Source organism: Bos mutus, chromosome 19 (assembly GCF_027580195.1).
Source record: "Bos mutus isolate GX-2022 chromosome 19, NWIPB_WYAK_1.1, whole genome shotgun sequence".
In the NCBI taxonomy this organism is placed as follows: domain Eukaryota; kingdom Metazoa; phylum Chordata; class Mammalia; order Artiodactyla; family Bovidae; genus Bos; species Bos mutus.
In genome coordinates, this window is record NC_091635.1 from 12,146,511 (window position 1) to 12,170,144 (window position 23,634).

Here is a 23,634-nt window from a genome sequence, read left to right on the forward strand (position 1 = left end):
ATGTGATGAGTTTAGGGGCCTGAGACACATCCAGAATGGAAGACGTTGGGAGTATGGAGAATCTGGGACTCTGGCATCAGACCAAGGATTGTTGTTCTTCAGTGGATCAGTGTGTCCGAGTCTTTGCGACCCCATTGACTGCAGCACACTAGACTTCCCTGTCCTTCACTATCTCCCAGAGCTTGATCAAACTTACGTCCATTGAGTCGGTGATGCCATCCAACCATCTCATCCTCTGTCCTCCTCTTCAGACATCTTATCCTCTACAGACAGAGGATAGTAATCTCTATGGAGCAGGCTATGGTTAAACCACAAACAGTGGTAGGACTCCTCCAAAGAAAACTGCAGAATGAGAAGACAGGGAGGCAGAGAAGGAAGGAAAGTGCTAGTTGGGGGTGGTGGCAGCGTCTGCATCCTTGTACCTCCAGCACACAAAACAGGGCTCAGAACACAATAGCTGCTCAGTACCCTGCAGGCGGCGGCGGCTGAGGGAATGAACGACCCTCTCAGTGCAGCCTCGGTTAAGTCCCTTCCTCTCTGGACCCTCTTTTCCCTGTAGAATGACAGTAGCTGCTCAGGCGGGCTCAGTCGGCTTTCCGCGGACGCAGCGCCAGCTGGCGTCTGACCCGCTGCGCGGGTACAGCGCAAAGCCGCTGGAACAGCGGAGGACAGTGGCCTCACCTCCTGCGCAATCGCTGGAGAGTGCCGGGGATGTGCTGGGTGGGAGAGGGTGTGGGCGCGGGGGACGGGTCCTGTGCCCAGAGCGGCGGGTTCCTGGTAGGGAAGCCGAGCGTGACCGCGACGGGGGTGGTGGGGTTGGTGGGAGGCGAGGAGAAGAGACCCCCGGAGCAGACCGCGCTGGGTGCTCGGTGGGTCATTGCCGTTGCGGGAGACCCCTCCGGGATCGGCGTGTGAGGAGCACAAGTAACCAGGTGAAAAGGAGGGAGAGGTTGGGGAGATGGATCTGAAAGACTCAGAAACCGCTGGGAACCTTCACCTGGCACCCAGACGGGGCCCAGGAAAAGCAGATGAAGAAGCAGAGGGGGGTCGGGGGGCCACCCGAAAGTCTAAGCCCAGACTGAATGACAGATCCCTACCGCTTAGGGGGACGCCCTCTGGCCCGCCTGTCTAAGGCATGGCAGGAAAGGCTTGGAGAGTCAGGATGTGCCGGGTACCCGACCCTTCCTGGAGCGCCGGCCCGTAGCGCTGGAGACCGCAGGCCCCGCCCGGGAGGCAGAGTTGGGGGCAGGCTTGTCCCACCGACCTTGCGGGGATAGCCCCGCCCCCGGGGCCGAGGTGAGGCTCCGTCGTGGGAGGCGGAGTTGCCGCCGCCCCCTCCAACCCCCCTCTGGACTGCGGCCCCTTCTTAAGCCCGTGCAACGACTGGCTGCCCTTCTCTAGCTTCTCCCGCCAGGTTCCCGCTCTGCAATGGCCTCGGCACTGAGCTATGTCTCCAAGTTCAAGTCCTTCGTGATCTTGTTCCTCACCCCGATCCTGCTGCTGCCACTCATCATTCTGATGCCCGCCAAGGTCAGTTGTGTCTCTGGACAGCCCGGTGGCTTCCGGGACCATTAGGTGGAGCGCACGGATTCCCGGGTGGGGACGACTTCCCCCGGGGGCACGCACCTTCTGGAGCTCCGGGTGCTGTGGGAGGTGCCCTGCAAGGAATTCTGAGGGGCTTGGATCTTGAGATTCACAGATCCCTGGAAACAAGAACTGTCTTGGCAAAGCACACAAACCTAGAAATTAGCACAGATCTTGGCCACACAGCCCATCCATAGGCTCAGAATCTCCCAGGCGCATAACCCGGACCCCAGGGTCCCTAAATGCCACCTGTACCAACAGGGAGCTTGGGCACTTGTTTCCTTCTCGCTCCTGTCTCTTCACTTAGGGACTTCCCAGCTGTAGATGGCTTCTGAGGCCACTCAGGGACAGACAGGAAAAAGTTATGACCTTGGTGGATCCTGTGCTGTGCTTAGTTGCTCAGTCGTGTCGGATTCTTTGTGACCCTATGGACTGTAGCCCTCCAGGCAAGCATACTGGAGTGGATTGTCATGCCCTCCTCCAGGGGATCTTCCCAACCCAGGGATCAAACCCAGGTCTCCTGCATTGCAGGCGAATTCTTTACCGTCTGAGCCACCAGGGGATCCTGAGTCCTATCTTTGTCCCCTTCTGGCCCTCCTTCGAGCCTCAGTTTTCGTATCTATGATGCACATTTCTTTCCAGCTCTGAAGCTTAGGAAGCCACAGCTGAATCAGAGTCCTGCTGCCGCTCCCGGCTGAAAAGGCAGGTCAGGTTGGCCTGCTTTTGCTCACTGCCTGCTGTGGCTGAGGCAGGAGGCAGGACATGTTCCCAGAACTCACGCCTTGGGTGGCACCACCCAGGGTTGCGGGGAAGCTGCGTCCGAGCCCTGGCCTCCGAGGGCTCCCGGGAAGGAAGCAGAGAATGAATGGCCTTGGCCGCAGGATGGGGGCGGTGCCGGGAGCGCTGGCCCAGGCCCCGCTGGGCAGTGAGAGGCCCGTTTGGCAGAGGCCCGAGCCCTTTGAAACCTTTTGTGGCTGCTGGCTGCTCCTTACTCATTCCCTCTTTCAGCCTTTCACTCTCAGCCCAGACAGGAAACCTCTGCTCCCCCCACCCCCCACAACCCAGGCAAGTTTGGGCAACAGAGGATCTCTTTTGGGGGACGCTCTGAAGGCAGTCCTGGAGCAGTGGGATTGTACTGGGTATCAGGAAGCCAGGCTTCGAGAGAACTGGACTTCTCTTTCACCCATCCTTGTGATTTTAGCCAAGCCCCTGTGTTCTCTGGGCCTTGATGTTCTCAGCTGTACAATGGAGGAAGGAGGCTTGATTTTGACATTTTATGGCCATAGGGTCCAAAAGAGATCATGCTGGTTCCTAAGTGGGGGAGGAGCCCTTGGGTAGGCTGATCATAGACCTGTGATGGGCTGAGGACATCGGGTTCAACAAGGGTGGCTCTTCAGTTGCCACATCAACTGTGGTCCACAGTATTTCCTCTGTAGAAAGAGATTTGGGGCTGTTACCGGCTGTGGGAGGGAGTCAGGCAGGGAGCTGTGATTTGAGTCCTGCTGGTGGGAGTAATGTTCCCCAGACTAACTACAGTCACTTTGCTGACCCTCCTGCTCCAGGAGAGTGTGACCAAGACCACCCGCCCCCTACCCCGCCAGCATACATTGGAAACCCTGAGCTAGGACCCCCAGCTCAGGTTGTGTCTGTGTCTGTGTGTTACATTGGGAGGGAGGATCAGGCAAGGGAAGGGGAGCCATGAGTGACAGTCACTCCAAAGGCTGCCTTCCTGCGTTCTCTTGCCTGGTGGTGGGGCAGGTGCCAGGGAGCCTGGAGCCCTGTCTCCTTTTTCCCTCCCGTTGAGCTTCTGTTTTGGTCACCATTGAAGAGCTCCTTGCCCCCACCCCCAGGGCCACAAAGTTTGTAAGGAAACCCAGGGTCAGGGGCAGAGTGGCAGGGAAGGCTGTGAGAGCACCATCCAAGGGGAGGGTAGGACTCCTAGGGTGAATCCCCCTCCATCGGCACCCCGAACTCTCTCTGCTGCAGGCTTCCTTCTTTTATTCTTCTCCTACACCTTGCTTCCTTCTAGTCATCATCTCTCCTCCACTTTTCTACCCATTCTCTGAGCTCAGCTTGAAGTACTCCTCTGGTCATACTCTCTGCTGCAGAGAAGGCTCTGAGCTCACCGGGGTCCAGGCTCCCACCTGCAATTAGAACCCATCTCATTCTGCACGGTTGCCAGACTCTCTTCAGGCTTCTCAAAGGTCACCTGTCCTTTCCTGCTCTCCCCACAACCCTCTGGAGCATTCTAGATGAGGGAGGGTCAACTTTGCGGGAAGGCATGGCAATCCACTCCAGTATTCCTGCCTGGAGAATTCCATGGACAGAGGAGCCTGGCGGGCTACAGTCCATGGGGTCACAAAGAGTCGGACACGACTGAAGTGACAGCATGTTATTCAGGGGCATCTCCTGAGCCTTCTGATAGAAGCATGGAGGAGAAGGGGTAGTTAGTCTCGTGTGCTTTCTATTGGCTACGTTTGGAGCCTCCAGGAACTGTCTGGGAAAATTGCTTACACGTGTCACCTGCCGTTTAGATAATAAAAACATCACTTTCTATGTGGCATACGTTTAGAGTGGGTGCTCTTCAATCCTTGATTTATGAGTGAGGACATGAAACAAGCAGGGAGAGGGGCCAGGGTTGGGAGTGGGAGGAGTATTTTATCAAAGACACTGTTGAGAATTGCTATCATATGATGATAAGAAGGAGACTGAATTTTAGACAGTATGACTGTGCTTAAGAGGCTTCTCTCGTGGCTCAGTAGAAAAGAATCTGCCTGCCAATGCAGGCAACAAGGGTTCGATCCCTGGGTCTGGAAGATCCCTGGAGGAGGAAATGGCAAGCCACTGCAGTATTCTTGCCTGGGAAATCCCATGGACAGAGGAGTCTGGTGGGGTTTTGCAACCACGGGGTTGCAAAAGACTTAGTGACTCAACACCTGTGTTTGAAATCTCTGCAGCACATTCCCTCACTGCCCACCCCTGCCTCACTGCCCATCCCTGCAGCAGATCATTCCTACTTCTCTTTTTCAACCTCATGCAACCACTGGGTTGCAAAAGACTTAATGATTCAACAATTGTGTTTGAAATTTCTGCAGCACATTCCCTCACTGCCCACCCCTGCAGCAGATCATTCCTACTTCTCTTTTTCGACCTCAAAGACAAGGAGGGCCACACAATGGCAGATCACTGATCAGGCCTGCCCGGTGTCAAAGGCTGGGCTTCTAACCACATTTGTCCTGCCTTCAGCCCAGTGGTGTCACCAGCATTGACTCCCCTCTTCTTCTCAACTCGGGGACATCTGGCAAAGTTTAGAGACCTTTTGTTGTTATTGTTACAACTGGAGAGTGCCACTGGCATCTAGAGGGATGAAGGCTGGGGTGCTCCCACACACCCTGCCATGTACAGGACAGGCCCCTCCCCCTCAACAGAGAACCATCTAACCCAAAACACCAATAATGCTGAGGTTGAGAAACCCTGCATCAGAGTGGGGAGGTGTCCTGGGGTGCTCGTATTTTATCACTGATAACACAGTCCAGACAAAGAATGTGTCTTTGTGCGATGTTCCATGCATATAACACATGTTATCTTGGGTGATGATAAACTGATGTGTGCAGGTGCGTTTGTCACAGCCCATGCTGTGCTGGTCGTTCCTCCAATCAGCACTTGCTGAGTGTCCCTGGGGTATCAGGCCTGTGACGGATGCTGAGTGACACGGATTCTGCCTTCCACTGCTGACTCCACTCTTCAGGGGAGGGAGTGGGTGGGTCAGGAGTGGTGCTGGTGAAACAAATAATGCCAACTCAGTGTGCTGCATGCTGGGGGTGGGGGCAGGGGCATAGAGGAAGGGTGCAGACCCAGGCTAGGGGCAGGAAGGGGGAGATGCCCAAGGAGCAGTGGTGAGCTGAGCCCTGAGAACTCTCTCCAGGCCAAGGGAGCGTCTTGCAGCCGCGGGAGGTGGGGCATCAGCCTCGGTTCTCACCATGGCTCTGGGGTCGTGGAGCTCGAAGTGGGAGTAAGGAGATGTGGCTGGAGGGGCCTGCTCCACAGCAGAAGGTCTCCAAAGAGTGCTAGCGCATTTGGCTTCTGTCCTGAAGGCAAAGAAAGGCTTTTAAACAAAGGAGTGATATGATCTGATTTGCAAAAAAAAGAAAAGCAGCAGCAGTGTGGAGTGACGCAAGTAAAAAGATCAAATTAGAAGATAGTTGTGCTGTGCACCTGGGTGGCACTAGTGGTGAAGAACGCAGCTGCCAGTGCAGGAGACATAAGAGACACATGTTAGATCCCTTGATCAGGAAGATCCCCTGGAGGTTGTCCAACTCTTTATGACCCCATGGACTGTAGCACGCCAAGCTTCCCTGTCCTTCACCATTTCCCAGAGCTTGCTCAAACTCATGTCCATTGAGTTGATGATACCATCCAGCCATTTCATCCTCTGTCATCCCCTTCTTCTCCTACCCTCAATCTTTCCCAGCCTCAGGGTCTTTTCCAATGAGCTGGCTTTTCAAATCAGATGGCATGGCAACCCACTCCAGTGTTCTTGCCTGGAGAATCCCATGGGCGGAGGAGCCTGGTGAGCTACAGTCCATGGGGTTGCAAAGAGCCGGACGTGATTGAGGGGACTGAGCGCACAGGCATGCGTGCCCGCTGCCGCGCCGAGTGTTCTGGGCTGGGGGGCGAGATGGCAGCAGTTTGCAGGATCCAGGGCTGTCTCTTCAGTTTGTCCGGTGTGCCTACATCATCATCATCATGGCCGTTTACTGGTGCACAGAAGTCATCCCTCTGGCTGTCACCGCCCTCCTGCCTGCCTTGCTTTTCCCACTCTTCAAGATTCTGGACTTCAAGCAGGTGAGCGCCCCAGAGCATCTCTCCGTATGACTCTTCCTCTGAGCTCAGCTCTCAGCTGCGTAGGATCTGGGGGACCAGATCATACCCTGTTTGTGGGCTCTCTCTAGCAGAGGGACGTACCCTTGACCCTCCCTCCCCACTCCAAGCTGCTCTGAAGTCAGCATCTGTTCTGCTCGCCTGTCTCTGGGGACTTGGGTGGCCCTGAGCCCGAGTAGTGTGTGGCCAGCGGGCGGGTCTGATGGGGCCTCTGTGCCCACCCGCAGGTGAGCATCCAGTACATGAAGGATACCAACATGCTGTTCCTTGGCGGTCTCATCGTGGCTGTGGCCGTGGAGCACTGGAAGCTGCACAAGAGGATTGCCCTGCGCACGCTCCTCTGGGTGGGGACCAAGCCTGCACAGTAATTATGCCTCCTCTTTCTCACAGTTAGGCCCAGGGCTGGGGAGGGGAATGTGTGCCACAGACTCACAGGCAAGGGCTGACCATGGCCTTACCTGGGCAGGGCAGCCAGGCAGACCCCTGGGTGGGTCATGTTACAATCTTAGCTAGGGAGGCCAGATGCAAGGATGGTGGGAGTCGGGGAGCAACTGGGGAGGAGGGGTATGGTAAGCAGCAGCAGGGAAAGTTTCTCTGAATCTAGAGGAGACTGCTCCGCAAGGGTCCCTGCATGTTCAGAAGACTTCCTGGGGGAAAGGCTGCAGGATCCAGGGACAAGGGGGATGGAGGCTGGATCAAGCTGTACCTGATACCCCTAGGAGTTGTGTGGGGGAAAGCAGGAAAGAAAGCTCAACTACCTTGCTCAGGGGGAAGTAGAAAAGTCATCTCTCCAAAGCTGGCACATCTATTCCCTCTGCAAAGCTGCTGCCCACCTCACCTTCCCCCGGCCACTCAGTGGTCTCACCCCTCTCCAAGGTCTCCCCACGAGTCACAGGCCATTCCTGCCAAGTCATGGAGGTGATCTCGCAGACTCACCCTGTGGTGCCTGCAGTGCCCAGGGCATGATACCAGGGACTTATTCATCACCTCTTCTAACTCTTCCCACACCTTTGAGAGTTGGGGTTTATTCTCATTACCCATGTTCTGTTCTGTAGATGAGGAATTTGAGGCAGAGAGGGATTAAATGGTCTGCTGACCTCACATGGGGATTGGACCTGGCCTGTCTGATGGCGCCCTGCCCCCTCTAATCTGGAACTCAGGATGCATCTTTCTAAATGATGCTGTGACCCAGCCCAGCCCTGGGAAGGCGGGTGGGTTAGTTCACAGGGAGTCTGTCCTTCGATGTCCTTGTGTCGAGGACCGTGCTGGGCCCTGAAGGCAGAGGCCTGCCTGCCCTCCAGGAGGCCAGTGTCTGAGCACCCTTGGTACCCCAGCTCTCTTGAGTGAGGGCTCGTGACTCTTTGACCTGTGACCCTTCTTGACATCGAGCCCCTCCAGCGATTGGTTTTCAGAGTCACATCAGAACTGACTGCCTAGAAACATGAGGCCTTGCAGGCCCCCGAATTCTTGTTCCTAGAATCCTTTGAGTGGGAAGCTTTTCTCCATCAGCGGGTGGACCTTATTCTGGAGCGCTGGAGTGCCCTGCTCCTACACCAAACCCAGGATGTTCATTCACGCTTCTCTGCTCCCCCCGGTCACTGCTCCGTCCTCTAAGCCTGGCTTCCAACCTTTGTACTTATGAGGCCATGAGGCCTACCTGTAGGGACATCGGCTAAACCACGGTGCAGGGCAGCCCCCAGACCCTTCTTCAGGCGAATAAATGAGTGGTCCTGGAGAGGGGCCTGACTGCGGAAGGGCGTGGGGACCAAGGAGTTGAGTTCCATTCAGCCAACCCCCTCTTGCCCCCCAACCCTGGAATGCCTCCTGCTCCTGGCTTTGTGCCAAGTGTGCGGGACCCATGGAGACGAATCAGAACTTCTGTGCTCATGGAGCAGACGTGGACACAGTTCCGTCTCCAGCCAGGGAGGGGCGTCCTAGAGAAGACGGAGGAGGGTGTGGTCAGCCCTACCCCTCGTCCACTTCAGGGGAGGCGACAGAGAAAGGGTGCTGCCTGAAGGCTCTGAAGGGCCACGAGGGGAGTTTTCCAGGCAGATGACTCAGCGGGGACAGAGGTGGAAAGTGGGGTGCCATACAGGAAGGAAACATGTTTTTTGAGTACTCTCTGGGGCTCTGATCCGCAGCAGAGTGGAGGGGGGTACAATGTGTGAGTGGAGAGGTGGGGCGGGGGTTAGCCACCAGGGAGGTCCCGCTTCCCCAGGCCCCTCGTGGCTCTCCCCCTTCTGGAAGCCTGACTCCACGCAGGCCTTCTGAACTCAGGAGGAGCAGGATCTGGGGGGCTGGGAATCCTCCAGGTAGAAATGGGAAGCTGGGACTGCTCCTCCTGCGCGCCCCTAGGTTGTACTAGGGCCAACTCCACGCTGTGCCGGCGCCAACTGCATGCCTGTGCTTCCCTTGCTAGACCGTGAGCTCCTTAGAGCCACGACGGGAGCTGAGGCCTCGTGGTGTCCCAGTAGCCAGCAGAATAGACGTCAGTAATGTTTGTGGAGAGTGGCAGAGGGAGGGAGGTGGGGAGGGGGGTATTAACACGGCATCACTGTCCCAAACAGGCCTCTGCACCCTGGTGCTGGCCCCTGGCATCCCTGCAGGGGGCAGGACCTAGTTCCCTAGGAGTTGGGGGTGGCCGGGGGTGGGGAATTCTCTGGCTTTCCTCTCTGCTCCTCCTCTGCAGGCTGATGCTGGGCTTTATGTGCGCCACGGCCTTTCTCTCCATGTGGATCAGCAACACGGCCACCACGGCCATGATGGTGCCCATCGTGGAGGCTGTGCTGCAGCAGATGGAGGCCACAAGTGCAGCCACCGAGGCCAGCCTGGGGACCCTGGAGCTGGCAGAAAAGGGCAAGGCCGGCGAGCTGCCAGGTGAGCCCCTGGCCAGGGAAGTCTTCTCTGTTTCCAAAAACTTGAGCCACCTCCCTGCTTTCTGGAGCCCTCTTTTTTCACAAGCACATAGAGAAATACTTTGAAATGCTGTTTTCCTAACTTTTGGGAATGTGATTAGTGTATAAAAGTTCCATCTTTTCGTGGAGCTTACAGCAAGTTCCCCCCGCATCTGTTCCTGCCATGACAGAAGTCAATACATGTTGATATGATTATTCATTTGGGTATCTTTTGAGCACCTACTGGATGCCCTGGAATCCTTTCTACCCCTACTCATCCTTAGGGAGGCCTCCTCTGAACAGGCCAAGTCCGTCTGCCACTCTGTTCCCACAGGTTTTGGGGTTGGTGGTCACACCTTGGCTTCCCCGCTGGACACTGAGCTCAAGGAAGTCAGAGAGTGCCTGTGTCTTTCCTCTGCCTCGTTCATCCCCAGGGCCCTGCATGGCCTCTTGGGGCCTGTGCTGATGACCAGACCCTGGGCCAGGTCCTGAGCTACAGAGATGAAGCAGACACCCTTGTACTGCAGATTCATAGAGCCTGGTGGGGTGGGGTCAAGAGGTCCCTCGGACAGTTCATTTGACTTGGGAGAGACCACAGAATGCCATAAACCAGATACGGAGGAAGCGCAGAACAGGGAGAGGACTTGCTAGGAAGAGAGGACATCTGAGATGGATTGGGACTACCGCCTGCCCCCACTCCCTCCAGATGAAGGGAACATCTTGAGTGAGAGCAAGGAGGCAGGAAAGAAAGGAGTGTGTCTGAAGCTGCTGAGTTTTTGCACGAGACGTTGAAGAGCCGTGGGACGTGACCATGGGTGGCAGATGGGGTCAGACCACTGCCTGGGTCTTGAGGCTGAGGAAGGAAAACCTGGGGGAAGAGCCAGCAGAGCTGGCATGCCCAGAGCCTCAAGTCACCAGCTGGGTCAGGAGCTGGAGCTAGAGCTGGGCAGGCGGCCCCCAGGGTTGGCTCAGCTCATGGCAGTATGCCCACCACAGGGAACCAAACAACTTTGGAAGGTCCCTCCATGAGGCAGCAGGAGGTCAACAGGAAGAACGTGTGCAAGGCCATGACCCTGTGCGTATGTTACTCGGCCAGCATCGGAGGCACCGCCACCCTGACTGGGACGGGACCCAACGTTGTGCTCCTGGGCCAGATGCAAGAGTGAGTCGCTGGCCGTGACTTTGGGGACAATAACAGGGTGAGAGGGACAGGGCTGGAGGGGCCCACCCACCTCTGCCTCCTCTTCAGCTGGGCCCTGGGGCTGGGGGGACATGTCAGAGCAGGGAGGATGGGCTGCCTTCAGCCTCTGTGGCCCAGCCCCCCTGCACACACTCAGGACCCCACAGCGGGGGAGCTGATGTCCATAGACAGTGTTGCTTTTCGCCCTGGGGCAAGTCCCACCTTTCTTTCCCGGGCTCAGGATTCTTGCTCAGAAGGAATGTGGATTGAACCCAGAGCCAGCCAGGGGAAACAACAACATAGTCCAAGAAGCAGGGTCCTTGGTTAAAACTTGTAGAAAACAGACACCTCTAAAGACACTCCCCTCAAAGCTGGTTCACAACCTTGCTGTTTAACGATGATGGTCCTATGACGTCGGCGAAGGTTAGTGGTTAGGTCAGCTGGTGCCTCACCGGCTCACTCACTATGACCCTTCTAATTGCCCTTGAGGGGATGTGTGCCCTTGTGGGGCTCCAGGTGGACCAGGGGGCTGTTTGGAACTTTGTAGCCTTAACCAGAAAGGAACCAGGCTCTGAGGACTCGGTTCTGTGCCTGGTCTTGTGAGGCTGGGATCACAGAAGTGAGAGGGTCTTGGGGCCTGCCAGTGGGATACTCGAGGGCAACTGAGGGTAGCAGATGCCTGGAGAGTTCTGATGGGTCATGTAAATGTGTTAATGAAGATAAGTACAAATCGTAGTAGGTACAGAGAGAAGGAACAGAAGTATGGTGGTGCCTGTCCTGTGCAGACAAGCACCCTGGACAGGGGTGCAGAGGGAGGCTTGAGGGTGGGAAGGCAGGCCTGCAGCCTGGCAGGGTGGACACTTGAGATGGAACAAGCAGACCGCTTTGCTTCTGCAAGTGTTTTCTGTAATGACAGCCTTATGCTTCTCCCCAGAGCTCCTCTGGGCAAAGCTGCCTATCTGCGCTGAGTGAGAAAAACTCTGTGGCTGTGTTGTTGAGTTCATCAGTCGTGTGCGACCCTTTGCAACCCCATGGACTGTAGCCCACCAGGCTCCTTAGGCCATGGGATTTCCCAGGCAAGAATACTAGAGTGGGTTGCCATTTCCTCCTACAGGGGATCTCCCTGACCCAGGGATCGAACCCATGCCTCCTGCATTGGCAGGTGGATTCCTTACTGCTGAGCCAGCAGGGAAGCTCTATGCCACTTCACTCTTGGGCTAAAGGGATCAATGCCTGGGGCTGGGGGTGGAAGTGACCCTCTTCTAGCCCCCAGGAAACATTGTCTGATCCCACCCTGGGAAGCTTTTGAGATTTGATCTTTTAAGGGGGCCCTTCTCTTGCGAAAGCCCACACCCACTGGTTGATTCTGAGGAATCCGTGGGCCCCCTGGACCTGTTGGCCAGTTATGTGTGTACAAAGGTGTATTCTTCTGGACTGAAGGGCCTTGCTTTTCACGAGCTTCTCAGCTGGTGTGGACCCCTAGGAGGGTCGGTTGGTCACACCTCAGGCTTGTCTTGTGTGTGGCTATGTTCTGGGGCCCTTGCTTCAGGCCAGCTCTAGGGGCCCGGCTGTAGCTCAGCCTCTGCCCAGAGGGCCTGGCCTGCCCGCTCTCCCGGCCCAGCGTCTGGTGGAGACGTGGGCGGACTGGTGCTTCTCCCGTCAGGTTGTTTCCAGACAGCAAAGACATCGTGAACTTCGCCTCCTGGTTCGGATTCGCCTTCCCCAACATGCTGATCATGCTCCTGCTCTCCTGGTTGTGGCTCCGCTTCATGTACATGAGATTCGAGTAAGTCTGAGACGGTGACACAGTAGTGGGTCTAACTGTGCCGGGTCCTGCAGCAAACCCCTCTGGCTCAGCAGCTGAGTCCAGAGCGTGCTTCCTGTCCGGTTCTGACCATTTCTCAGCAGCCCCTCTCCTGCTGGCTTGCCCTCCATTTCCTGCCACCCCTGTGCCTCCCCATGCCTTTGCACGTGCTGTTCCCTCTCCCCGGGATGCCATTCCCTGCCTTCCTCCCTTCTAACCTCCTCAGTCTTCAAGGCCAGTTCCAACATTTCTTCCTTGGCAACTCCTTTCCCAGCTTCCCCCCAACCTGTCCCCCGCCATTCTGAATCTGATGACTCCTAGCTTTCTCACTGCTCCGGGCCTCCCTGGACACTCCAGGCTCTGCCCACCCACCCGCCTCTGCCATCCCCCGGCACCTGCAGTCATGCTCCAGTACTGCCCCCCACCCCGAGCTCCTCTGTGGCCTACGGGTAAGTCCTCTCTGACCCCCGCATCCACCCAGCGCCCAGCCCAGGGAGAAGGAGCAGGTGAGCCATTGAACGTGAGTCAATGCAATTAACGAGTGCTTGTTCTTGGTGTAGGACTGGACAGACTTCCACTTGGCTGCAAGTGTCTTTTAGGCCAGGTCACGGCAGACGGCCTGAGAGCGTCCCAATCAATCCAAGCCCAGATTTACTGAAAGCTCACAATGTTCCCAGAAGCACGCCACTTTTGCAAAGTTTACCTTCTGGTTCCCAGCACACAGGCATGGTTTACCAAGGTCAACCTTGACAGCAGCCAGGTTTTGCACAGAAACCATGACGCGTGGCTGACAAACACCTCAAAATGTTGTTGTCGTTTCAATTTTTTTTTAAATTTATTTTTATTTATTTGACTTCCCCCGGTCTTAGTTACGGCACTTGGGATTCTTCGATCTTTGCTGTGGCACATGGGATCTTCATAGGGGCATGCGCGATCTAGTTCCCTGACCAGGGGTCAAACCAGGGCCCCCTGCATTGGGAGCGAGGAGTCTTAGCCCCTGGACCACCAGGGAAGCCCCTGTTGCTGTCATTTTTAAAAGCACGGACTTATCTCCGTGAGCTGCGTGCTCTGTGCCTTAATTCATAGGGAGCTTGAGCTTCAATGAAAAATAGGCCTATGTGGCAGGAGAGGAGACTTCAGAGATGAAAGGCAAAGATGCCCACGAAACCCTGTGAGTTAATGGGGAAAAGGGGGCATTTTGGTTAAGTTTTCTTCTGAAGGAGGAATTGTTTTGAAAACTACACTTTAAAAAAAAAAACAACAAACTCTATCCATAATCAGAGCAGCTGTAATAGACTTAGGCCTCCGTCACATCCCCACCCTGCCCCGTGTCCGGACCCCCTTGTGAAAGGGAAGCTGCTCCCTTAGGCGCCTGCCTGCCCAGCTTGAATCCTTATCTGGTTAGTCATGGAGAGCAATGTCAGGGCCATTCCCTCCAGCCTAATTCAGAAAAAAATGGATCTTCCAGAGTTTATGGGCAGCTTCCTAGGCCTTGTCCAGCCAAGGAGGCCGCAGCTCACCCCAGGACCCCTCAGGACTCGTGGGATATTGCTGCTGGTTTACACCCAGCCCTCCTTATCAGGCTAAGCCCTAAGTCAGGGAGGAGGGTTCTCCTGGACCTCTTCCGGAGCTCGGGGTCCCTTGGCCTCTCCAACAGCATGTCTACCCAGTTCATCAGCATCTCGAGGAAGGCCATTCTACTGCAGAAGGATACTGTGGACCCACCTAGCCCCCCAGGAACCCCACAGGAAGGCTGGATCCACCTGCCTTTCTCTCATACCAGCCCAGAGGTCACCAGATGGATTAACCCAAAGATAAGCGTGGAACGCTTAGCCTCAGGGGACCTGAAGGCCTGGCGGCACCACTACGGCAGGGCCAGCACTGGACAACTGAATATATGATGCTGCCCCCAGAGTCTGCAGCCGCTGTGTTGTCAGGATGTGTTCCCAGCATCAGAAAAGAGCTGGGCGGCTACCAGAGTCCCCCCCCTTATCCTGTTCTGGAAGGCTGAAGCTTCTGGCCCAGCCCCAGAGCCTCAGGAACTACAGGAGACAGTAGATTAGTGGCGGGTAGAACACAGACTCTCATGCCCTGGGGGCGAGGACAGAGAAGCCACCTCCCACCCCAGTGGAGCCATCCCCCTGCTGGATGATCTAGAAGGTGTCCCTGGTGGGTGACCCTGGGGACAAATGGCCTGGCCTCTTGTCCAAAGCGGAGATCCTGGCAGGCTGTGTAGACCTGAGTTCCCAGCCCTCACCCTCGTCGCGTCCTTTCCTTACCCCTGAGCACCACGGGAGGAAATGTCCAAACATCCCTGAGCCCCTGCTCCAGGCCGTGCCGCATCCCCAGGCTGGCTCTCGCCCTCTTAAAAGTGGTTTGCATCTGCCCCTGGCTCCAGCATTCAGCACCTCGGCACCTATTCCACAACTCCTGTACTCCTTGGAGTACAGGGACTTAGGGTCCCAGGAAGGACTCCCAGAAGGGAAGGCTCTCTAGGGACAATCAACTTGGCCTTGCCACCACCTTCAGGCTGATGGGTTCCTCAGGGTCAGCATTCTGTGTGCCAGCGGCCCCAGCCAGTCCCTCCCCAAGACTTCTGTTGTTTAGTCGCTCAGTCGAGTCTGACTCTTTGTGACCCCATGGTCTGCAGCACGCCAGGCTTCCCGTCCTTCACCATCTCCCGGAGTTTGCTCAGACTCATGTCCATTGGGTCAGTGATGCCATCCAATCATCTCATCCTCTATTGCCCCCTTCTCCTCCTGTCCTCAATATTTCCCAGCATCAGGGTCTTTTCCAATCAATCGGCTCTCCCTAAGGCTAGGTATCCTCCCCAGGGAGATGTGCTGCAGGGTGCCCTGGGCAAGTGTGTTGGCCAATGGGCCCTGGTCCCTTGGGAACCCATCCAAGAGCAGGACCTGGCTGGCTTCTCCCTCTGCCTTAGCCACACTCACTTCCAGCCCCCGGAGTCTGCTGGGTCCCTAATCCTACACCTCAGCTCCTTGGAATGTAAGCACCCACCTTCCTCCTGCCTGACCCAGTCTGCTGGGACCTGTCTTTGTTCCTTGTGTCCTCCTGAGCCACCTGATGATGGGGACTGGCATGCCAGTACCATTGAAAGCAGCTACAGGCCACAGTGGGAGAAGGAAGACAGGGAGCTTGTGAGGGGGCCTTGGCTCCACCGCGAGCTGGTTCCATATTTCTCAGTGTCCCCTAGATGATGGCAGCAGCTGGCCTCTAGGCGACTGGTACCGGCCAGGACGCCCTTGCCAGCAGTGGCTTCGACTCTGCTTGTTTCTGCCCCCTCTGCTCCTGTCCATCTCCAGTCCATTTTGCTCAGTCTCCCACCTTCATGGCCATCCTCTCTTCCTGAGTCTTGATCTAGACTGGCCATCCGACCTGTGCCTTCTCAGGCTTCCTTTGGGGGCACCCTCCAGTTCTGGGGGCACCCTGGGGCATATGCTGGGCACACAAAACAGACTTTGCCACTGCATCCTGTGAAGTCGGGTGGGCAGATGACAGAGAAGGGGAGTGGGGAGGGACTTGCTCAAGGCCCCCTGGTGACGGGCAGCCCGCTGCGGCTTTCTATCATGTTCTGCTGCCCGGCATTCACACTTCCATTCAGCCAGTCCTGGGCTAACCAACACGCTCCCCCCGCCCTGTCATCTTTGCCTCCTCTAGTCTGTCCTGGGGCTGCAGCCTGGAGAAGAAGAGCGAGGAGAAGTCTGCCCACGAGGTGCTGTGGGCGGAGTACAGGAAGCTGGGGCCCCTCTCCTTCGCTGAGATCAACGTCCTGCTCTGCTTCTTTCTGCTGGTCGGCCTCTGGTTCACCCGGGACCCTGGCTTCATGCCCGGCTGGGTGTCGATCGCCTGGACAGAAGGAAAGACAAAGTAAGTGGCTCCTCCCGCAGCACCTTCTGTGGCTCTCCTCCTTTTCTGCCGTCCAGTTCTGGAACGCTCTGTTGGTTTCCGGACTTGCTTTTGTCTCACCAGTCTTCCCAACAAGCTCACAGATGTGTTCCTGTGGTCCCTCAGGGCAGCCAGGCTGTGGTAGAAGTTCGTTGGGCGAGGACTGGGGCTCCCAGTGCTCCGGTTTCCCAGTCTCTGTTCTTCTGTCTTTCCTTTCTTATCTTTCTCCAGATTCAGATGAGTCCCTCTGAAGATGCACATCTAGGGTCCAGAAGCTTCTTTAGAAAGAAAAGAGGGGGATATGGAGTTTCTCTTCTGGCTAAGTTATGTGATCAGAAAGGAAGAAAAGTTGAGACCATGCATATCCTAGAAAAGAAGGAAGATGTGGTCTGAGAGATAGCCACCTGTTCATGCCTTATTTCATTCTGAAGGTCTGCTTGGGGTCACCCCAGAGTCCTTCTGGTCACCCTGGTGACCCCAGAATCCAGAAAATCTGGTTGAGAAGAATGCACAAAGTTCACCTCCAGAGCAACACAGGCTGAGAGAGGGAAATGAGTCGCTCAGGGTCACTCAAAGACGGTGGCAGAGCCAGGCCAAGAATGTAGGCGTCTTGGTTTCCAGCCTGGATTCAGTCCGTCTCAGCACCCCTGGTCTTGGCCTTCGGGGTATCAATTTTCTTTCTTTTCTTTCTTCTTTTCATTTTTATTATTTATTTATTTATTTGGCTTTAGTTGCAGCACGTGGGATCTAGCTCCCCAACCAGGGATTGAACCCAGGCCCCCTCCATTGGGAGCGCAGAGTCTTAGCCACTGGACCACCAGCGAAGTCCCGGAGTATCAGTTTTCTTTCTCAGAGGAGCCAGCTTCCGCATGTAGGAGCATTCAGATACAGAGAAGTTTCGTGGCGTGACTGTCACTCCAGTCAAGCTGGGCTAATCCTCTGTGCTTGTCCCTGCCCAGGTACGCCTCCGATGCCACTGTGGCCATCTTTGTGGCCATCTTGCTATTCATCATGCCTTCGCAGAAGCCCAAGTTCAACTTCTGCAGTCAGACTGAGGAAGGTAAGGCTCCTGTCCTGGCCTCCCACTCATCAGGGTTGGGCCCTGGCAGCAAAGGGTCTCCATAGATTCCCTGGGCCCAGGAGGGAGAAAACCTCACCCTGTAGCAAAGGCCTGGCTAGATTACAGAGTCTGAGCACTGGGTGTTTTCCAAGACTGCCCTGGGTATTGTTCAGCGCAGGACCTCTTCTCTTGCTTTTTAAGCATTTGCAATCTCATTTATTTAACAAGAGGAACAGAAAGGGACTTCCCATGATGCCATCAGTATTTTGGGGGTTTCTCTCTCCCTCCCAGTCTTTGTTAATATGCATATAGATATTATATAGCTATAATCAAAACATTTCAATCTGTTTTCTCTGTTGGATTTTGTTTTCATGTTTTTGTTTGTAGTTATTCTATAAACATTTCCTGTTACTGTTGCAGTCTTCAAATTTATTTTCTTAATTATGGCGTTATATTGTATCAGGGGGCTGTAACCATTCCCTGGTTATGGAGCATTCTGACTATTTTGAATGTTTCATTATTATAAATGAATGCTTTTGTATATATAGCTTTTTCTTTGAGGGTGTTTCTTCTGTAGGATAAATTTCTAGCAGTGATGGTGCTGGGGTACAAGAGTATATATGTCTTAAAGGCTTTTAACATGTATTGGGAGATAGCTTTTCAAACAGGCTGTACCAATTTATAACGCTACCAGAGCATATAATAGCTTTAATATATCATGTCTTTACCAGCAATTGATGTAGTGATTACTGTACATTTTAGCTGATTTACAGCTATGAGATGGTACTCATTGTCCTTGCAGGCTTTTATGCCCCCTTGATGAGATCACTTTTATCTCTTTTTCTTGCTAATGCTGCTCTGGATTGTGTGTGATTTTTTGTTTGGCTGTGCCATGCGACTTGTGAAATCTTAGTTTCCTGATCAGGGATTGAACCCATGGCCATCAGCAGTGAAAGTGCAGCGTCCTGACCACTGGATCACCACTGGAATTCCTAACGTATGTGGGTGTTTTTATCGTCTCTTCTCAGAAAGGAAAACTCCATTCTATCCACCCCCACTGCTGAATTGGAAGGTGGCCCAGGAGAAAGTGCCCTGGGGGATCGTGCTTCTCCTGGGGGGCGGCTTTGCTGTGGCTAACGGATGCGAGGTAACTTCTTCACTGCTGGGGCGGTGGCAGGGTTGGGGGGCTGCCTAGGGCCTCTTCCTTCACCGAGAGGGCAGCTGAGAGCCTCTGCACCCCTCCTTCCCAGCACCCCAGGGCTCTGCCTCTGTGTTTGTCTCCTCCACGTAATTGCACATTTCAGGAAGACAGTGCCTCTGTCTTGTCATCTGCAAACCCTGCATCATGCATAGTACCTGGAACAGAGAGAGTACTCTTTGACTGATTTCAGAGATGAGTGAACAATCGTGGTTAGCCAAGAGAGGCGGGGGACACTGGGAAGTCTCCTGGGGGGCTGTGGGAATAATGATCTCTGCTTTGATTTATTCAAGGCAACTCTTTCTTTCAACTCTTTGTGAATAGTTTCACCATTTCCTTTGCTTCATCTACCTGCTGACCTCTTTTGTTGATACAGTTGCCATTTAGAAATTTTTTCTCTAGCTAGGTATGTAGTGGCATCCGAAGAGAAGAACAGCATTTGGAAGAAAATACCCTCAAAAATGCAACTTTCTTCCCTCCCTCCTTCCCTAATAGGGAAGAAATGAGCTAGAGGGGGAGGGGACGAGCCGCCTTGGTGCTGCTGTCCTTCATCCATCTGTCCATCCATCTGTGCATCTGTCCATCCATCCGGGAATAGAATGTTATAAACTTGGTCTTACTATTGCTGTTTGCTCAGTATCTAGGACAGCCTGGCGAGTAGTGGGTTCATAACTGTTTTTTTTTTTTTTTGATGAACATATCCATCCATTTAGTCACTTCTCCATCCACTCATCCACCTATTTATCTCTCATTCATTCATCATCAAACCTTCCTACTATGTCTATGTTAGGTCAGGCATAGGAATTACAGAGGAGATTGAGATGCAGTCTCTGATTTTGAGGATTTCCCATCCTAGGCGGGGGCAGGGGGTGCATATCTGGAAGAGCATTTCAGAAAGAAGTGGCACACGAGTGAAGAAGTAAGTGTGAAATAATCCAGCTGAAGAACAGCAGAAGATAATAAGGCTGGTGTTACCTCCCAGAAACTGCTTCACTGAGGGTCAAGATAAGGAGTGTGGACTTTATTCTGAAAGTGGTGGCAGCTACTGAAGGGCTGAAGCCAGAGAGTGACTTGGTCAGATCTACACTTAGGAAAAATCTCTTGGATGTTTGGAGTGGAGGCCTAAGAAGGGTGGGGCTTGGGGGAGACCAGTAGATACTGTACAGCCTTCATCTAACACAGGCTCAGAACACTGGACTCCATGGACCACTCTCTCCTCCTTGAAACTCTTTCCTCTTTTCATCCCCAAGACACCATTCTCTCCTACTTTTAACTCTGGTTGTTCCTGCTCTGCCTCCTATGCTGACTTTTCCTCTATTCTCCAATAAATATGAGTGTTCCCGAAGGTTCTATCCTTGGCCTCTTATCTGTTCACTTTTCATTCTCTCCCTGGACAATCTATTCTCAGCCTAAAGCCCCAAATAGAAATTCCCCAGTTTCTGGCTCAGATCATTCTGTTGAGCTTCAAAAACTGTGGGAGACTGAGAGGAGATGATGGACTTGAGATTGTTTGGGTGACATGGTCACTGGGCATAAAGAATAAGGGGGAGAGAGACCCCAAGATGACTCCTTAGCCTTCTAGGTTGGGTGAGTCTAGTCACTGAGCTGGGGAGCCCAGGGGGAGCAGATTCTGGGCTAGAGAGGGTGAATTCAGGTTGGGTCGTATTGAGTCTGATATGCTCCTGGGACATCTGGGTGGAAATCCAGACAGTAGACCAGCTGGGCTGGAGACAACAGATTTCAGAGACAGCAGAGTGAGGTTGGAGATTGAAACTGTGGGCATGGATGACAGCACCTATGGTACGTGTTCAGAGAAAGAGAATTGGAAGTGAGGTCTGGTTTGAGCTCCTCAGAGAAAGATGAAGGTCCCTCTGGGCTCTGGAGGAGCTGTGAGCCAGTAGCCCTGTGGTGACTGCCCTCCCTGTGCTTCCTAGGCTTCAGGGCTGTCAGAATGGATGGGGAAGCAGATGGAGCCTTTGCACACTGTGTCCCCGACAGCCATCGCCTTGATCATGTCCTCACTCATTGCTGTGCTCACCGAGTGCACAAGCAACGTGGCCACCACCACCCTGTTCCTGCCCATCTTTGCCTCCATGGTAAGTGACTCGGCTGGGGGAGAGTCGTCATTTCATAGGAAGCTGACTGGGTCCCCAGAGAGGCAGTGACATCAGGGGCCCAAGCCTGGCTAGGCTGTGGAGACCCAGGTCCCTGAGCCCTCACTGGCCCTGGTCCTGCCCTTAGTGCTTTGCTGGTTCTTCTGGTATCCTCCATGCTGACCCAAAGTGCTCAGCAAGAACCAGGTGCTCTAAATTTGTTTATAAATGTAATTGATTATTTCTCAAGCTCGGGAGGCAGGGCTGGCACCAAGGATGCCATGGGGGAATGATAGAGCATCTCTCAGAATGTAGCACAGGTGGGTGGGAGGCCTGCAGGACAGGGGGACACCACAGGCTGGAACCCACCAGGAAGAGATCTTGGGGAAACTGGAGCCTGGGGATGGTGGGAGGGGAGAGGACGTTCTGCAAAGATGGAGTAGTGGCATCTTAGGTAGGCCTAGATAGTGGCAAAGGATAGTGGACCCAGCAGGACAAAGGCACAGAGGGCCCAGCTGGACAAAACCCATGTAAAGGAAATGGTTGCATAAACTCCCAGAAGCCCTGCTTGGCAAGCTCAGGTATCGTGGAGGAGCAGTGTGCACTGAGCCTAGAGAGCTTGTGAATGAGGGTGCTGAGTGTCAGGCTAAAGAACTGTGTTCTCTGGGGAAGCGTAGTTTTGAGTTGGGCCTGAGAAGAAAGCAGAGTGTATAGGAAGCTCGACTGCCATCTTTTCTTGCATTTCCTTCTGTCTCTCATCACATGGCAGTACCAACTCAAGGTGGCACAGAAAAAGGCCTAGGTTTAGAGTCAGAAGACCTGAGTTCAAGTTCAGGATCTTCCAAACATATCACTCAAGTTCTTTCTCCTATGCGTGCGCTGAGGGTCAAATAGGATGAGGGCTATGAAAACCCTGTGTAGATGGGAAATGAGCCTGGGAGAAGCTCTGGAGTTCAGAGGACAGACTTACAAAGGCCTCAGCACAAGACTGAAGTTGGTAAATTTTCATTCAGTTGCCAGGGTGTCCATGTGTATACAAAGCAAACTCAAGTGACTTTCTCTTTTCTTTCCAAGTGAAGATGGAAGAGTTAGGAAGAGCCCATCTCCCCCACCCCTCAGCAGGTGGCCTAGAACGAAAAGATGCCAAGGAGCCTCTTTTGATGTTGGCCATGCAGTAGTGAGGACTCCCTCCACTCACAGAGGCCTGGCTTTCACTCCCAGACCAGACAGATAAATGGGGGTCTTTATCGGAGCGGGTGGTCAGGCCTTTCGGAAACAAGCTTTTCTAGAATCAGAAGCCCTGAGTTAGAGTCCCCACAGGCCTCACATCTGGCTCAGCACCACATGTGGGCAAGGGGAAGGTGGTAACTTCCCAGGTGGGCCCAGAGACACGTGGGGTGCATACATCATGAGGGAAACCGGGAAGGAAACTGGTTCCTCTTAGTTATCCTGGAGGAATGCAACTGGCACGGCCTTTTCTGAGACCTGTTTACTCATAGGAACTGTAACCTGAAACCCTCTCACACCCCTTGACTCTAGGGATTTTATGTTCAGGAGTCTATCTTAGAAAAATTATTAGAGATGCTTACAAGTTTATACCATAAAGATGCACATCACAGAATTGTGATAAAAAAGACTTCCATAATAGTAGGGGATTGGTGAAATAAGTTACATATTCAAACAATGGAATACTATCAAGTCATTAAAAAATCATAGTCTTGAAGGATACTTCATAAAATGGGGACATGTAATTTTTCAAATGTGTACATACACATGGCTGGAAAATGTCTAATAATACAAAGAGCATACAGACCCTTACCCTCTAGCCTCCTCCCTAGAGATAACTCCTATTAATAATTTCTTAGATATCTTTCTGGGTGTGTAACACACACACATACATGCAAGAATGCACACACATGCACACACACTCTCTTTTTAAAAAATGTCATTTCATAGTACTGTTCTGCACCTTAATGTATTAAATCGTATCATACATGTTAGAGATCATTCCATTGTTAAAATGTAAAACCTACTCAATTCTTTACAGCTGCAGACGATTCCATTGTTTGTATAGATGTATTTTATTTGACCATCCTGCTATTGATGGCTGTTGAGACCCTTTCCTGTGTGTTTTGCTGTTACAATGTTGCACCAAACAGCTCTGCATGTGTGTCTGCCCTCAAGTGCATGTATATCCACATGATGAATTATTCATTTTGGTAGATATTGACAGACATTACAAATTATATCACTGATTTATTCAACAAATATTTATGAGCATCTGTCTACTCTGTGCTAGACACAGTAGGTGTGGCTCAATTTTAAGCTTTAGAGTAAAAGAGATGGATACCAAATTCCATATGCAAAATGAACCCAAATGTGTATAGAAACACATACATACTGAGGCACATACACAGATGAGTGACATGGTCCCTGCCCTCCAGGCTCCCTCTGCCTGTATCAGGAGAGACAGACATGCACACATGGGTGGCAGGAGCATCCAGCAGTCTCTGGCATATAGTAGGTGCCCAAGAAATATATGTTGAATGAATCAAGGGGGTTCAAAAAGGCGTGCTGGGGAGTTTAGCCTTCAGGGTCCAGCAGAGTTACTATCCAGATGTGGCAAAGGGCAGAGGACCCAGCAGGACAAAGGCACAGAGGTGGGAACGCGCTTAGCATGTTAGGGAACTGCTTTTCAGACTGATGGTCCCGGCAGCTTTGTTTTCTGCACCTGTGACACTGCAGTGCTGCGTTTTTCCCCAGTCACGTTCCATCGGCCTCAACCCGCTGTACATCATGATCCCCTGTACGCTGAGTTCATCTTTTGCCTTCATGTTGCCTGTGGCCACCCCGCCTAACGCCATCGTGTTTTCCTATGGACACCTCAAGGTTTCCGACATGGTAACGCTGCTGCTTTTGTTCACTCCCATCAACTATGATCCTTTGGTCCTGAGGGATGCCCTGTGATGTTAAACAGTTTGGGACCAAATGTCCAGACCTAACTCCTTCTTTGCACTTATAGGCAACTTTTTCT

General features: G+C 53.5%; 1 protein-coding gene across 2 annotated transcripts in view; it reads left to right on the top strand.

Annotated features, from left to right (window-relative positions):
* The first annotated feature begins 832 nt into the window (after nucleotides 1-832).
* SLC13A5 (solute carrier family 13 member 5) overlaps nucleotides 833-23,634 on the top strand; it is a 29,974-nt gene continuing 7,172 nt past the window's right edge. Inside the window, exons 1-12 of one of the 2 annotated variants that reach the window (XM_005906663.2) lie at nucleotides 833-932; nucleotides 1,402-1,530; nucleotides 6,301-6,429; nucleotides 6,693-6,829; nucleotides 9,155-9,342; nucleotides 10,356-10,521; nucleotides 12,203-12,325; nucleotides 16,022-16,231; nucleotides 17,209-17,309; nucleotides 18,338-18,456; nucleotides 20,442-20,603; nucleotides 23,364-23,501. In XM_005906663.2, coding sequence (XP_005906725.1) covers nucleotides 1,429-1,530; nucleotides 6,301-6,429; nucleotides 6,693-6,829; nucleotides 9,155-9,342; nucleotides 10,356-10,521; nucleotides 12,203-12,325; nucleotides 16,022-16,231; nucleotides 17,209-17,309; nucleotides 18,338-18,456; nucleotides 20,442-20,603; nucleotides 23,364-23,501 — 1,575 coding nt within the window. In that variant the 5' untranslated portion in view covers nucleotides 833-932; nucleotides 1,402-1,428. The remainder of the gene's footprint in view (nucleotides 933-1,401; nucleotides 1,531-6,300; nucleotides 6,430-6,692; nucleotides 6,830-9,154; nucleotides 9,343-10,355; nucleotides 10,522-12,202; nucleotides 12,326-16,021; nucleotides 16,232-17,208; nucleotides 17,310-18,337; nucleotides 18,457-20,441; nucleotides 20,604-23,363; nucleotides 23,502-23,634) is intronic. The other variant, XM_005906666.2, reaches the window with a different exon arrangement.